Source organism: Purpureocillium takamizusanense, chromosome 8 (assembly GCF_022605165.1).
Source record: "Purpureocillium takamizusanense chromosome 8, complete sequence".
Lineage (NCBI taxonomy): Eukaryota > Fungi > Ascomycota > Sordariomycetes > Hypocreales > Ophiocordycipitaceae > Purpureocillium > Purpureocillium takamizusanense.
The window spans coordinates 2,264,772-2,278,407 of record NC_063075.1 but is presented as its reverse complement, the minus strand read 5'-3'; the positions used below and the strand labels follow the sequence as shown (position 1 = coordinate 2,278,407).

The following is a 13,636-nucleotide window of genomic DNA, read 5'->3' as shown; positions in this document are numbered from 1 at the left end:
TTTCAATGTTGTGTGACTTCATGTTGGTCTTCTTCTTTCCACTTTCTCTCCAAGCACCCGAGTTTACTGATGGCAAAAGGACCACACGACACAGAGTACAAGTCTCGCTCTGGTACGAGACAGCCCGCATCGCTCAGCATTGAACGGTGACCGCAATGCGTCCCCCACAGAAGCACTCAACAATAAAGTGTCGCAAGAGCCGGCGTGATGGGACACAGAATCATTGGTTCAGTCTGCATAAAGCTCCATTGTCGTTGGCCTCCCTGATTGTACCCGTTCCAATTGAAACACAATCGGTTTGGAAGCCATGTACAGTATACGTGGCAGTCCTTCAATTCCATTGACGTGGCGAGGGCTGACCAAATATAGGAAACGGGGGCCAACATGCGCACGACAACTAACTTCCGTCTGCTCTATCATACCAAGCTGGGGAGGCGTCAAGGCAGGCCTAGTCTTGCTGCACGTGGGACGATCGTATGCCTAACACGATTCATGCGTCCTGTCGCTCACATCTTTTGCCCTATCGCGCATCGGTCAATGGACCAACTTCATGTTCAAGGGGCGACATGGGTATATGTCCCCAACACTCAGCTCAAGACGCACTTGGACGGCATCTGGACGGTCCTTGTTGTCTCATCTTTCGTTCTCTATGCAACCGAACGTTGCAAGGCTTTAAACTGGCCGAGGTGCCTGCGCATCTCTACATGTACTGCAAGTGCATTGGGCACTCTGTGGTGAAGCGACACAAATCAGGAGACGCACCGTACGTTTGAACAGGACGCGGTCCGAATCTGTTCTCCCGTCGTCCGATCATTGCGGCTGTTTCGTTGTGGCAGGACGCCGAGGACAGTGCACTCACCCTTCCGTCGACATGATCGACAAGAGCAGTCCCAGTCGGGCAATCCTCTATAAACTCATTCAAGTCAAGCCTGACGCTAAAAACGGGAGCTGAAGGGGCCGTCCCTCCAGAATTGGATGAGACAGACATCGCTGCCATCGCTCCAACACCAACAGTGCGAGGCTGCGGCGCGGCAGTTGAAGCATAGACCATCGTCCCGGTAGATTGCGTGATCACGGAACACCACAACCTCACAACCTTGGACCGCCCTCTCATTCGACAGCCATCCTGCAGGCAGCAGCCCTAGGGTGCAACGGGCTAGCCTCGCGCTGTCTGTAATTGAACAATTCCAAAAAGTAAAGTCCTCGCGGCCGGGCCTCGATGCTGCTTGCTCTGCCGCGCCCGTGGCGTTGGTAGTTACCCGCGTCTGTCGTCGCTGCATCCCCCCCATGGCCAACAACGCCAGCATGTCGCCATTTTGGCTTCGATAGAGCGAGGAGGAGGGCTTGTAGATCGTGATAATTGAAAGACCACGCCAAAAGCGCGACAATGCACCCGCTTCATTTCGAGTCGTGCGGTCTGCCGTGGTGGTGCACTGCTGAATACACATATAGTCCAATGCACGAACGTCGACGAACAGGTCGAGACGGCGGTTCACTCTTCGCGAACGACTTGCTGGTCTTCATTCGAAAGCTCTATAGACACCGTATACACAGCCAGACACGATGAAGGTCTCTGCGCTTCTGCTCTCCTGCGCCGTCGGACCAGCTCTTGCCGCTCCTCGGCTGCAGGCAAGGGCCGAAGACAGGTTCACCGAAGGACAACCCATCAGCAAGGCCGGGAAAGGCGGCCCCATCAATGGTGAGGGCTACAGTGAATGCTGCGGGGGAAACTTGATGTTGACCAGTACTTACTCTAGGCGGCACAAACCACCAGCTGGACCTGCAAAACCCGGATAACCTGGGCCGACAGTCGACGGACAACGGCATCGTTCCGAATCTGAAGTGGAGCTTCTCTGATTCCAAGACGCGCCTTTTAAAGGGCGGTTGGGTTCGCGAGCAGGTGATTCAGGATCTGCCGCAGAGCCACGACATTGCGGGTGCCCAGCAGCACCTGAAGAAGGGCGCTATTCGCGAGCTCCATTGGCACCGCGTTGTAAGTCAAACCATTTCAAGTTATTGATCCTCCATCTTCACCTCCCCGGTCGCTAAACGAAGAGTAGGCGGAGTGGGGCATCGTCTACGCTGGCAAGGTGAAGCTCTCCGTCGTGGACGAGAACGGCGTATACCAGGTCGAGGAGCTCAACTACGGCGACATCTGGTACTTCCCCAAGGGCACGGCGCACACCATTCAGGGCCTCGCGGACGAGAACGAATTTCTCCTCGTCTTTGACGACGGCGATTTCGACAAGGTCGGGTACGTGCCACAGAACCCCAGTGACACACTAACGATAAAGCTGTGGTGTATGCGTGCGCAAGTAGAATGCTAACTGTCGGCCTACAGGACCACGTTCAACATCGACGACTGGATCGCCCACACCCCCAAGTCCGTCCTGGCCAAGAACTTTGGCGTCGACGAGTCCGTCTTCGAGAACGTGCCCTCGCCGAACCCATACATCACCAACGGGACCGTCAGCACCCGCAACGTGACCGAGACGCCCAGCACGCCCGTCGCCCGCGGCAACAGCTCCTTCGTCTACCGCACTCTTGAGCACAAGCCCGAGAAGATTGGCGGAGACGGCGGCGAGTTCCACAAGATTGACTCGACCAACTTTCCCATCAGCAAGACCATTGCGGCGACCTTTGTGACGCTCAAGCCTGGTGGTCTGCGCGAGCTGCACTGGCACCCAAACGTACGTCGTCCACTCGAGGACTTGACCGCGGTCCTCTGGTCGTCATGTCTTGGCGATGAACGAGTAAAAATGTAGTCGGCTAACCGTGCGTGCAGGCTGAGGAGTGGCTGTACTTCCACAAGGGCAAGGCCCAGGCCACCATCTTCATCGGCAATGCCAACGCGCGCACCTTTGACTTTACCGCCGGTGACACGGCCGTCTTTCCCGACAACTCGGGGTATGTTATGTTGCGCAAAAAAAAACCTCCCTTCATGCCCCCCCCCCCCCAATCAACCCAAAAGGTGGACACAGAGCTAACGTCAGGTGGCTGGCCAGACACTACATCGAGAACACGTCCAAAGACGAGGACCTCATCTGGGTCGAGATCTACAAGTCGGACCGAGTCGCCGACATTCCGCTCACGCAGTGGCTCGCCCTGACGCCCGCGGACCTCGTCGCCCAGACGCTCAAGGTGCCCATTGAGTTTGTCGAGAAGCTCAAGAAGGACAAGCAGGTCCTCATTGGGTGATCGACGGCCACGCAGCGTAGCATTTGCTGACAGCCGCGTTCGATTGAATTACTCGTGAGCGATGTCATGCGTCGACGACGCAGGGGTAGGCAGGCCGCGCACATAATTTTCAGGGTAAGGGTGGCAGAGCTCAGAGCGGCGGACTTGAGCTTTATTAATGGGTACTTAATCGCCTTCTCGCAACTTATATAATTTTTGCCGGCTCTTCATTTCTATTCGATACATTACGTGCCATGTATTCCGCTGTCGAGGATTACTTTCATGCTGTCACGCATTCCTTCATTTCAGAGCTTCCCGGCACTTGAGACTCGCCAAATCATGCTTCTAATGTCAAATGTATGTTCATTGTCGCTGTCGTTATGGAAAGCTTTTTATACGCGACATTGCGCCACTCAGTCCTTCTTCACCCGGCACTCGGCGACCGCCCTCGCCTTCTTATCCGACTCCGACGTGGCTACGAGCGTCACCGTACCAACGTCGTGGGCATGAGCAGACGCGCCCACCGCAACATGAACGCTCGTGGTCTCGCCGTACTTTGCAAAAGCCAGAGCGTTGGGCAGCTCAACTCGCCACCCGGATCCCTTCACCTCAGCCTGAAGGCGGTAAATGTCCACGCCCAAATACGGGGTCAGATCCTGAGGATGCGATCCTCCGGCGACGTAGGTGCCATTGTTGGTCAGGTCAAAGGAGCAAAAGACGCCCTTGTCAGTCACCTTGTTCTTTCCGGCGGTCACCTTGCCTGGTGAGAGCTTGACGCCGTGCTCGCTCGCGTCCGTGCCGTTCAGGGATCGGACGCCGACAGTGTAGGAAAGCACGCCCGTCTTGTCGCGATGCTTCTTGAGGACGTACAGGTGAAGCACGTTGGCCTTGTCGACGTACTCGAACTCACTGCCAGAGCGCGTTCCGGCGTGGAACAGCGCATCTGCCAATTGGCGGTAGTCGCCCATGGTCGCCATGGCCTTGGTCCCGTTTGGCCGAATAAAGTCAACCAGGTTAATGTCCTGAGGGTTCGCATCGATGGTCCATTGGAACGGCTGCTTGGCGACGGTCTTGGTCTTGCTAATCATGACACCTGCGTCTGGCTGGAACGAGTCGGCGCCCATGCGGTCCACAACCTCCGTTTCATAGTTGTTGTAGCCACGGCCGTCGCAGAGGACGTCCGTGGAGATGTCGCAAGCAGGGGCGAGGTCGTTGCCCATCTCGACGCGGAGGCCCATGAGGTCCGCCTTGACGGCACGTGCGGTGATGCGCGCGACGACCGGTCCGGAGCCGACGAGTCCCGTTCGGGAGATCCTGAGCACGCTGGAGTTGGCGACGAGCCCCAGCTGGAGCTTGTCGCGCATCGTGTGTAGCGAGCCCATGGAGCTTCCTTGCAGCGCCGGGATCTGCCATCTCGAGTGCGGCCCGCCGGGGCCGTTGAAGGAGCCGCGGGACAGCATCGACCACGGGCCGGTGTAAGCACGGCGCAGCGGCTTGCCGTAGGGGTTGTTGTAGTTGTCGCCAATGTTGAGCAGGTGGCTGAGCTCGTGCGCGTAGACGCCCATGCCGGAGCTCTCGCACTGCGTCGAGGAGCCGCCGCCGGCGTTGGGCCATATGTTGGACGCCGCGGCCCACGATGTCCACTCGACGTATCTCGTGGACGCATAGTTGACGGCCGAGCCATTCGCGCCGGGCGGCGGACCGAACGCGGCAGGGACATCCTCCTTGGAGGCGAACTTCATCTCGCCGAACTCTTGCCAGCTCGCCGACTCGTCTTGGCCTGCCGACAGGATGAAGACGAGCTCGAACGAATCCGCGACCTTGTCGCCCACGTCCTTGCGCCAGGCGGCGAGGCTGTCGTCTCTGATGTCGAGGTTGCAGGTGGCGCCGGGCGGGCACGCGCCGGGGTTCATGTCATCGTCGATGCCGTACTGGTACGACTTGGAAGGCATGCGGTAGGCACCAAACACCGTCAGGTCGACCCCGAATCTGCCGGCCGAGTCTTCCATCCAGTACTCGTGGAGAGTGTGGCCCCGGTTGAGCTCATTGGGCTTATTGAGCAGGTCGCGATAGAAGGCGGGGACCTTTTCGCGTGGAATGTTGGCGGCGGCCGGCTGGGGGTTGCCATATATGGTCGAGTTTGGCGGACCCGTGATGGCAAACGACTTGTCCTCATAATCGACCGTCACGAGGGCAATGTTGAAGTTGCGGCTGGAACCCCTGCGAGAAGGGTCGCCCCAGTTCGTCCCGGGAGGCGCCTTGAAGTCGTCCCAGGTCATCCGGTCTGGGTTGATCCAGTTCTGGGGGTCGATGATGTCGAACGGGTTGCCCCGGGGGATGCATTGGGACGCATGCCCACTGCCCCAGCACGAGGCAGCCGCGAGGACAGACGTCAACACCCTTTGGGTGGACAGCTGCGGTGTCGATAACATGGCTGCCGGATTTCCGTGTCACGACGACGTTGTAGTGCTCCGTTTGGCCCAACGTCAAGCTTCCTCAAGCTGAACCCGTGCGAAGCCAGCCCAAGTTGACGGACCCGGAAGGAAGGGATAAAGTTTGCGGGCAAGCACGAGCGGCTTATTATATTCCATCATCCCCCGTCATCTTGTGGAAACTTCCCCTCGCAATTGACGGGCTAGCCATGGCACAATGAGGCAGGTTGCATCGGCCAGGTCCGCCGAATTCCGCGCGCGCCGCATGCTTGTCTCACCCTGCAAGGAGCACACGGATCCCTGCCGCGCCCCGAGACACCGGAGGTCGACCCCGCGCGGAGTGAAAGCGAGTCGGGACAAGTGCTTGCAAGTCTGGCAAAGTGCGCCGCCTCTTCGTGCGGCTTGGTGGATTGAATCGGCGGCCTCGCGGGCGAGGTTAAAAAGGGTCGAGCATCAACAGACGGCGGTCCTTATTTACCAGTCCATGGCACCTGCTGCAAGGGGCTAGCTCTATTGCTGGCGGGCCAATCCAGAGGTTCACTACCGAGTAAGCATGCTGACAGCCGTTGGATACCACTCCAAGACCTGGCCTGGTTGTGGGCCGTGGCCATGGTGACAGTTGACGAGGGTAGTTCATCAATATGCTTATCGGCCGGGGACAAAAGAGCCGTTGCAAAGCGGGGCAGAAGCGGTGTCAACGGTCGAGAAAGAGGGGTTTGCAGACTAAACTAGGTTCGCCGAGAATTGAAGCGCCTCAATCGTGGAGTCTATCGAGCTGTCATGCAACTCGCGAACTCCTGTACGTACAAAGTAGTCCTCATGACTGACGCAAGGCCGGGTTGTGTACCCGTCTTGGCTCTCAGTCCCCAGCGTCGCAATGGCCGTTGGCAACGTCTCGGCCCATTACGAAGTGAGTTGCGGGTCCTTTACCTAACAACACACCATCACATCCAGATAGTAGGCATTTACCAGATATCCGTTGCGATGGCCGGCTCGTGGTTTCGCTTCCACGTGATCGGCAATGTTCCGTCGACGGGCTGCGCTGCACGCATCTTGCTCTCCTTTTTCCGCTATGCCTCCTCATCGTCAGAGGAAGTCTGCCCCATAAAAGCCAACATTTCCGGGATGGCGTCCTTATTAAGTTGCTTGAGTCTCTCCTGATCTGCCATCAAGCGCCTCCTATCAAAGACGATCTGAGTAAGCCCGACGGACCGATGCTCCATTCCCTTTGCTGTGGCATGGCTCGGGCAGGGCATCTTCTGCACGGCGACGACGAAGTTGTGCTCGGTATCGGTCATGGAAAACTTTCGAACATCCAGTGTTCCCAAGTTCTCCTCATGGTCTTCTGCAAGATGGGGCTTCCAGAAAGTAACAATCTTGCACCTAGGCTGATATGTCACGGCCCCGTCATGGGATAGAATGGGCATATTGACCAAGCAGACCGCGACAAAGGAAGGTGGCCTAGAATGCCGTCTTTTGAATACGATGACGGCACCATGTATGTCGAGGGCTGTCGGCCTCACACCTGCATTGGTCTTGCCCGGGGAATCGAAGACCTTTCCCAGCTGTGGCAGTGGGCGCGACTGCACAAGTGGCACCCGCGAGGTCAGGTACTCACCATGCTGCTTGTCGACATCGGCGGTGGATTGCGGGAAAATACCATACAGCCGATAGCCGTCTGAGCCTCGTGGAAGGCATATCAAGAACGGGCTGCCTGCTTCGCGGGGCTGCCATTTCGGCACAGGCAGCGTGGTCGCATGCGGCTTCCGTATCAATATATCTTGATAGGACTCAGGTGTCACAAGGTCCACTGGCTCCCAAGATGCACCAGCTCGGTCAGAGAAGGTCATGGCCGTAATCCTCTTGGCCAATCCCAGCTTCATGCCAAGTTCATCGTTTGGCACCAACCGAACGGGGAGGAAGGGGGACGGCCATAAAAGTCTGGTAAATTGACGCATCCTTTCGGGCCCTTGGCGCAGCAGAGGAATCCATATACGGCACAAGGATCGCGTCTTTTGCGTCGTCCCAGACTCGTCCCAGCAATCGAGGACGCCAAAGACAAAGGCCGGTGCCAAGGTAGCGACTATGGGAAGTGTCATCTGAAGTCCCGTGTTGGTCATCTGGAACGGATAGGAATGAATCCGAGGCGTATAAGCTTTCCTCTGATGCATGAAATTTTTCCTCCGATGCGTCAACTTTCCAGTAGCCACATCCTGCGATTCGCAGAATTCTTTGGGCGACCGGGGCAGAACGTCGACGTACCGCAGTTGCGAGGCAAGTATGCTGTGGTCTGTATACTTGCGCATGATTTCCTCAAGTAGGCGTGTGAAAGCTTCCGATCCCTCACCGTACACAAGGGGCATCGAGATGTCAAACAGGCCAAGGAGCGAGTACGCCTGATCCTCGACTCGAGTGGTGGAGCGACGGGACGCCCATGACAGCCTCTGCGCGACGCTATACTCGCGCAGAGGATTCAGCTTGGAGAATATTCCCCTGCGCAAACACCACACCGTTATGCCAGTGACTTCGGCTATCGTCAATGCCAGCGTCGTGTTCGCTTTGGTCCCGATCTCCTGCCAGTCTTTGGAGAAGAACTTGAGCTCGGTCGGCGCGATGAGTTCTTGCAACGTCCACCCTCTTGTGAACCATCGTGCCTTGCGAAACTCGCTGTTCGGCTTCCTGCAGCTTTGAATACTGGCGTGCGACACGTCTCCGAGATGCGCGTAGCAGACGACGGACCTCTGATACCACTTGAACATGGAGTTGATGGCCTCGGACAGCTCCGCCGAGCTGGTCTTGTCGATGCAGTTGGTGTCGATCCAGATGTAGTCGATGCCATCTTTAACGGCCTCGGCGCATGCCTTGACAATCTTCTGGTACCCCGGTTTGAAGCGACGGTTGTTCTTGTCGGCCCAGTCTTGGAGCGAGACCTCGCCGTCGGCCCAGGTGTGAGACAAGATGGCGTAGGCCGGGACGTGAATGTCAAAGAACTCTTTGAGCTCGAGGTCCTTGGTGCCAAGGAGCCTCATTGCGCGAGCTTGGGCGTGCTGAGAGGCAAGAGATGTGTCCAAGGCATACGAAGTAGGTTGTGCTTCGTGTGGTGATGTGATTCAAGTCGCGTGCTGATCCAGCCCCGAGGGAGCTGACGGCCTATCGGTGCTCACCCGGTTATGGAATTAAATAACATGCAACGACCCGCAAGCTGCATATGCGAACATCGGCGGCGAACTGATATTACATGAAGCCCCTGACCTGGCAATTCATGTGGAGGGTTGGCTTTGAACCCATCTCAAGACTCGACTGGGCGCTTGAACGCGATTGGTGTAGTGATTCCGTCAATCAGGCCCGCGTTCAATCGCGGAATTACAGCGCAGTGATTATCCAACTTCTACTCCGTACTAGCACACAAGACCATGTATACTGTATAACTTATAGCTGGGATCGCTCGACCCGCTTCCCATTGTTAAACCAAATCTTTTGCCCGGTAATCATGGACTCCTGCAGCGCCGCCCCGATCCTGACCGCCGACACCGCCGTCTCCAGCTTCACCGGCACGGGGGTGTCGTCGAGGCAGCAGTCGGAGAATTCGATGGCCTCCTGGGTGAAGGCGTTCTTGAAGCGGTCCCAGTAGTTCTTGGGCACCTCATGGCGGATGCCGCTGGGCTCATAGACGCGGACCAGGTTGGCGACGGGGATGGTGTTGACGCCGAGCTTGCCCTTGGTGCCGATGACCTCGGTCGTGTCCTCCTGGCCGGCGGCCATCATCCGCGAGCAGTACAGGTGCACGAGGCGCCCGTCGGCGAACTCGATGAGCCCGACGGCGTTGTCGCGGTCGTTGTACTTGCGCAGGCCGGGCTCGACGGCGGTGATGCCCACGGCGCTGACGGAGCGGACCTTGCTCTCGCCGTCTTCGCCAAAGAACCACAGCGCCAGGTCGATGTCGTGGATGGAGCAGTCGACGAAGATGCCGCCGCTGAACTCGGCGTACGCGACGAAGAAGCCCGAGGGGTCGAGCATGTCGCACGTCTGGCTGCGGAAGACGCACGGCCGCCCGATCAGCCCGGCCTGCATCTTGGCGTAGGCGTCGCGGTAGCTCTCGTCGAAGCGCCGCGAGAAGCCGCACATGACCTTGAGCTCTGGCCTGCGCGCGGCGGCGTCGACGACGGTTTGGGACTGGTTGGAAGTGGTCAGCCATGTTTTGCTTGCTTGCTTGCGACGACTACGACAATGGACACCGGGGGGGGGGGCGATGACACAACAGGGCAGAACAGAAGCTCCTCCTAAACGTACCACCTCGGGCGTGGTAGCCAGCGGCTTCTCGCACAAGACGTGCTTGCCCGCGTCAATGGCGGCAATCGACTGCGCCGCGTGGACGGCCGTGGCGGACGCGATGCACACGGCCTCGAGCCCTGCGTGCTTGAGCATGTCGTCAAAGTGCTCGTAGACGCCGACGCCCGAGGCGCCGAGGTGCTCCTGCGCCCATTCCCTCTCCTTGGGGTCTGGCGACGACACGGCGACGAGCTCGGCGCGCGGGACCGACTGGAAGAAGTTGAGGGCGTGTCGCTTGCCCATGCGGCCGAGGCCGGCGACGCCGATCTTGAGCTTGCGGGGAGGCATGGAGGGCACGGCGGCGGCGGCAGTGACGACGGGCGGACGGACGGACAGATGGGCGAGCTCTTTGGATCTGAAGCTAGGCAGTCCAATTGATGAGCCGCGGAAGTGTGTGTACGGTTGTTGAGAAGAGAGGGTAGTTGGCGCGAACACTCGTGGGCGGGAGAGTTGCGACCGGCATCTTAGTTATACGCACGACCTCCGACATCGTCGAAGCAACAACTTTGCTGCTGCTGGCGCTCACACTGCTGTCTCACCCGACGTCACGGCGGCCAGGAGTCCGCCTCCAAGCCTGTTCGATTCCCGGGCGAGTCTCAACCCACAGTATGGAGACTCCCTAGAGCTCCTGACGGGACGCCGACGACGACGGCACAGCCAGCCGGCGCTCCACTGAGCCCACTGATGCGCCCCCGTAAGATCCCGCCAAGATCCCCCCAGAACCCCGCCGCGTTGGGGTAAAACCGGGGCGGTTACCGGGGCTTGATGGGACCACCATGCCACTGAAGGGCGATCGTTGGGCCACTCATCAGTAACCAAACACCCCCCGCTCTCTCGCGTCGGGGGCAAACTCCCCCATCCCCAAGATTGGCAACATTTTCCGTTGGAGCCTGGACTGCCCAGATTGGACTGATCGCATCACTTGAGCGAAAGTCGCACGTGGATGGACCCTGAGGACTGAATACTGAAACGGGATTGCCATTTTGAGAAAGCCGCCCAACCAGGCAAGTTTCCCCGACCCTGAGTCTTGCGACGACAGGTATTGAACGTATAAACTCCATTTTGTCGGGTCAAACGGGCCAAAAGATGGGAGAAAAAGGCCAAGCCCCAAATCTTTTCTACGCTACTTCTTCGACACATGTCATTTCGCAGCTTGAGTGAATTGGACATCCCATCTATTTCAGGGTCTCTTGCTGACCGCAAGTTCGCAGGACTGCAGTCACGATGACCAGCCCAACATGAAAAGAGCCTTGTGGGTTCTCGTATCAATCGGCCGGGTAAACGTCTAATGGATCTGACCGACCCCATGCCTCCTTCAGTCCGCGCTGTATAATCCCTGTCGGCCAGCCGTGGCAGGTCTCGGTCCGGATGAGCACATCCAACACCGCCATCCGTTCACTCTCGTCGTGGAGCCGGTCGCCGCACGTCGCAATGCCCAGTGACGAAGTGATCATGGCCGGAATAGTCGTCTCGTTTGACAGGGCCGTTCCGCAAAGCAACAGCAGCTGTCGCCTGATGCCGTCTTCACGAGCCTCTTGCGCCGCCAACCGCGACGGCCCTACCCTAGGCAGCGTGGGGTCGTAACACATGAGAAGCGCTTGGGCAAGGATGCAGTGAACCACGCCAATCACTAATTTTCATTGTGTCTGTCAGCTTCATAGAGTCAAGAGCTCACCGGAGAATCGAAGACACATACCAATGGCATGGTTGAGATAGAGTATGTGCGGAAACACTTCCCCGCGTGACGGACTCGGGTCGCAGTACGCAATGGGAAGGAAACTCGACGGCCTCGAGCGTAGCCACCCTTCCTCATATTCCACCAGCGCGCGGTACTCTTCCAGGGAAGAATGGCCTTTGCCGAAGCAGAACTGCACGACCTTGGCACAGTGAACAATGACTCTGTTCGCCCATGTATCGTCGTCCGCCGTCGTAAACGAGGGGTCAACGAAGTCGTGATTCAGCGAGGTCTTGATCGGCCGTTGACTCGCAACGGCCATGGTAACTTCTTGGCGAAGGCCAATCCAATATGAGGCCTTTCGCAGGCTGCTCGCGGTGCCAGCGTGTCCATGCGCCGTCATGAATACTTGTATTCCGAGGAGATGCCCCTCGTTGTCGGTACCAAGGAATGGCACTTTACGAAGGCCTGTCAGACATGGCCCCCAATGTGTAAAGTCGGTTAGCGAGAAACTCACCTTCAAGTTCTTCCAGAGTCCGTAACAAAATAGTAGCCGCCAGCAAGTCGTCGTTTTGCAGAGCCTGCGAATCGCTAGAGATGCTCGAAAGCTGTTTCAGGCACTGCTCGTGATAATGGTTCGAAATCCACGTGTCGAAATGCTTCCCCTTCAAGCTCAGGTGCCGGCTTGTCAAGGCGAATATGGCATTGAGGAGCGTAGGGCACGACATTGCTCTCCGCGGCACCTCGACCGCGAAATGTCTCCTCGAATCACACAGGTCGAACTGCAGCGTGGGTCAGCGTCGTACGTATCACAAATTGCATGTGGCCAGTGAGCGCCCACCCAACTCGACATGTACTCGACGTAATACTTCATAAGCTTCGCCTCTCGCCATGTGTCTAGCGGCAACGCCGAATCGTGAGGCGAACTGGACCAGCCGAGCTTGCATCCTGGCGGAACAGGGGATAGCTTGCGGTGCTCCAACTCTCGGTAGCAGTGGAGGATGTCGGTATCAGAGCGCAGTCCCGCATATGACGACAACGGCGGTGTTGACTCTCTGGAACGTATGGGGAGCCTCGATACATGAAATGGATACCCCGGCTCTTTGGCCTCTTGCTGGGCGGCATTTCTTGCTCCGTAGTCGTAGAGAGTCTGGACATGCTTCGTCTCATCTACAAAACAGACTGCAGATATAAGATTCAGCCTTTCAAAGGCGGCAAAATGGGGCCATAGCTCTCCTTACCTTGGCGGGGATAATTGACCCACTCTCTGCTGTCGCGTCCCCTTTGCCTTTTAGAAGAAGTGGTCAACATCAAGCCGGTATGTTGACATGCTGCGAGTTCCGGGAGCAGGGAGCTTGGCTTACATGTCCTGATCCACATGATGTTTGAAGCGCACGTTTAGCCCTCGCACACAGGTCTCACCTGAGCTGATGCATCGCACACACGCCGCCGCGGATGCATCTGTATCGGACCTGTCCAGTCTCCACTGACACTTGACGTGTTTCCTCCGACAGCCCTGGGTGTATGTTCTATGTCAGCGAGGTGAACTGACATGCAGATACCATGTAAACATGGGGGCAACTGCCGTCTGTCATTGACCGACCCCGTGCAGCCTGGCATCTGGTCACTCGCGCAACACAAGTGTGGGGAGAGGGGGCCTGCTCACCGAACAAGGTGCACCCGTGCCAAGGTCAATGCCCTCGGCCATCTTTTTTCGCGAATGGTTCTCTGCTGCAAGTTTACCCGACGCCGACGGCGAGTTCAATATCGAGCCAAGTGGATTTTCAACAAATATCCAGACTTGTGGATTCTGGGACAAGGGAGGGGTTAAGACGCTTTTCCTGCCATACCGGGAGGAAGAATGGCCAGACTTGCCCTGCTTGACGTAGGCGCAGTCTCACCAGGCGCATCATGTTCTGATGCCATGGACATGTCCTTCGACGCATGGCTCTGACTCGGGTCAACTTCCCGCGTCTGGCGAAGCGGCACAGTTCGGGGAGACCATCGGCGGCACTAACTCCAT

General features: G+C 57.8%; 5 protein-coding genes across 5 annotated transcripts; 1 reads left to right on the top strand and 4 right to left on the bottom strand.

Annotated features, from left to right (window-relative positions):
- The first annotated feature begins 22 nt into the window (after positions 1-22).
- JDV02_008738 (Oxalate decarboxylase) lies at positions 23-3,430 on the top strand. Its single transcript, XM_047990368.1, has 7 exons — positions 23-320; positions 370-1,699; positions 1,758-1,993; positions 2,061-2,254; positions 2,342-2,690; positions 2,786-2,907; positions 3,006-3,430. The coding sequence occupies exons 2-7, from the start codon at positions 1,564-1,566 to the stop codon at positions 3,196-3,198; spliced, it is 1,230 nt and encodes a 409-aa protein (XP_047846375.1). The 5' UTR covers positions 23-320; positions 370-1,563; the 3' UTR covers positions 3,199-3,430.
- Positions 3,372-5,713, bottom strand: JDV02_008737 (uncharacterized protein). The gene has a single exon (XM_047990367.1). The coding sequence runs from the start codon at positions 5,607-5,609 to the stop codon at positions 3,591-3,593; it is 2,019 nt and encodes a 672-aa protein (XP_047846374.1). The 5' UTR covers positions 5,610-5,713; the 3' UTR covers positions 3,372-3,590.
- A 608-nt stretch (positions 5,714-6,321) lies between these two features.
- JDV02_008736 (uncharacterized protein) lies at positions 6,322-8,681 on the bottom strand. Its single transcript, XM_047990366.1, has one exon. It carries the CDS (start codon positions 8,636-8,638, stop codon positions 6,680-6,682), a length of 1,959 nt encoding a protein of 652 aa, XP_047846373.1. The 5' UTR covers positions 8,639-8,681; the 3' UTR covers positions 6,322-6,679.
- Positions 8,682-8,804: 123 nt separating this feature from the next.
- On the bottom strand, positions 8,805-10,497 carry JDV02_008735 (uncharacterized protein). Its single transcript, XM_047990365.1, has 2 exons — positions 9,900-10,497; positions 8,805-9,782 (listed from the first exon to the last, which is right to left on the bottom strand). Exons 1-2 carry the CDS (start codon positions 10,224-10,226, stop codon positions 9,039-9,041), a joined length of 1,071 nt encoding a protein of 356 aa, XP_047846372.1. The 5' UTR covers positions 10,227-10,497; the 3' UTR covers positions 8,805-9,038.
- Positions 10,498-11,203: 706 nt separating this feature from the next.
- JDV02_008734 (uncharacterized protein) lies at positions 11,204-12,341 on the bottom strand (the record flags this gene model as incomplete). Its single annotated transcript, XM_047990364.1, has 3 exons — positions 11,204-11,568; positions 11,635-12,069; positions 12,131-12,341. The coding sequence occupies 3 exons, from the start codon at positions 12,339-12,341 to the stop codon at positions 11,204-11,206; spliced, it is 1,011 nt and encodes a 336-aa protein (XP_047846371.1).
- Between the last annotated feature and the right edge of the window lie 1,295 nt (positions 12,342-13,636).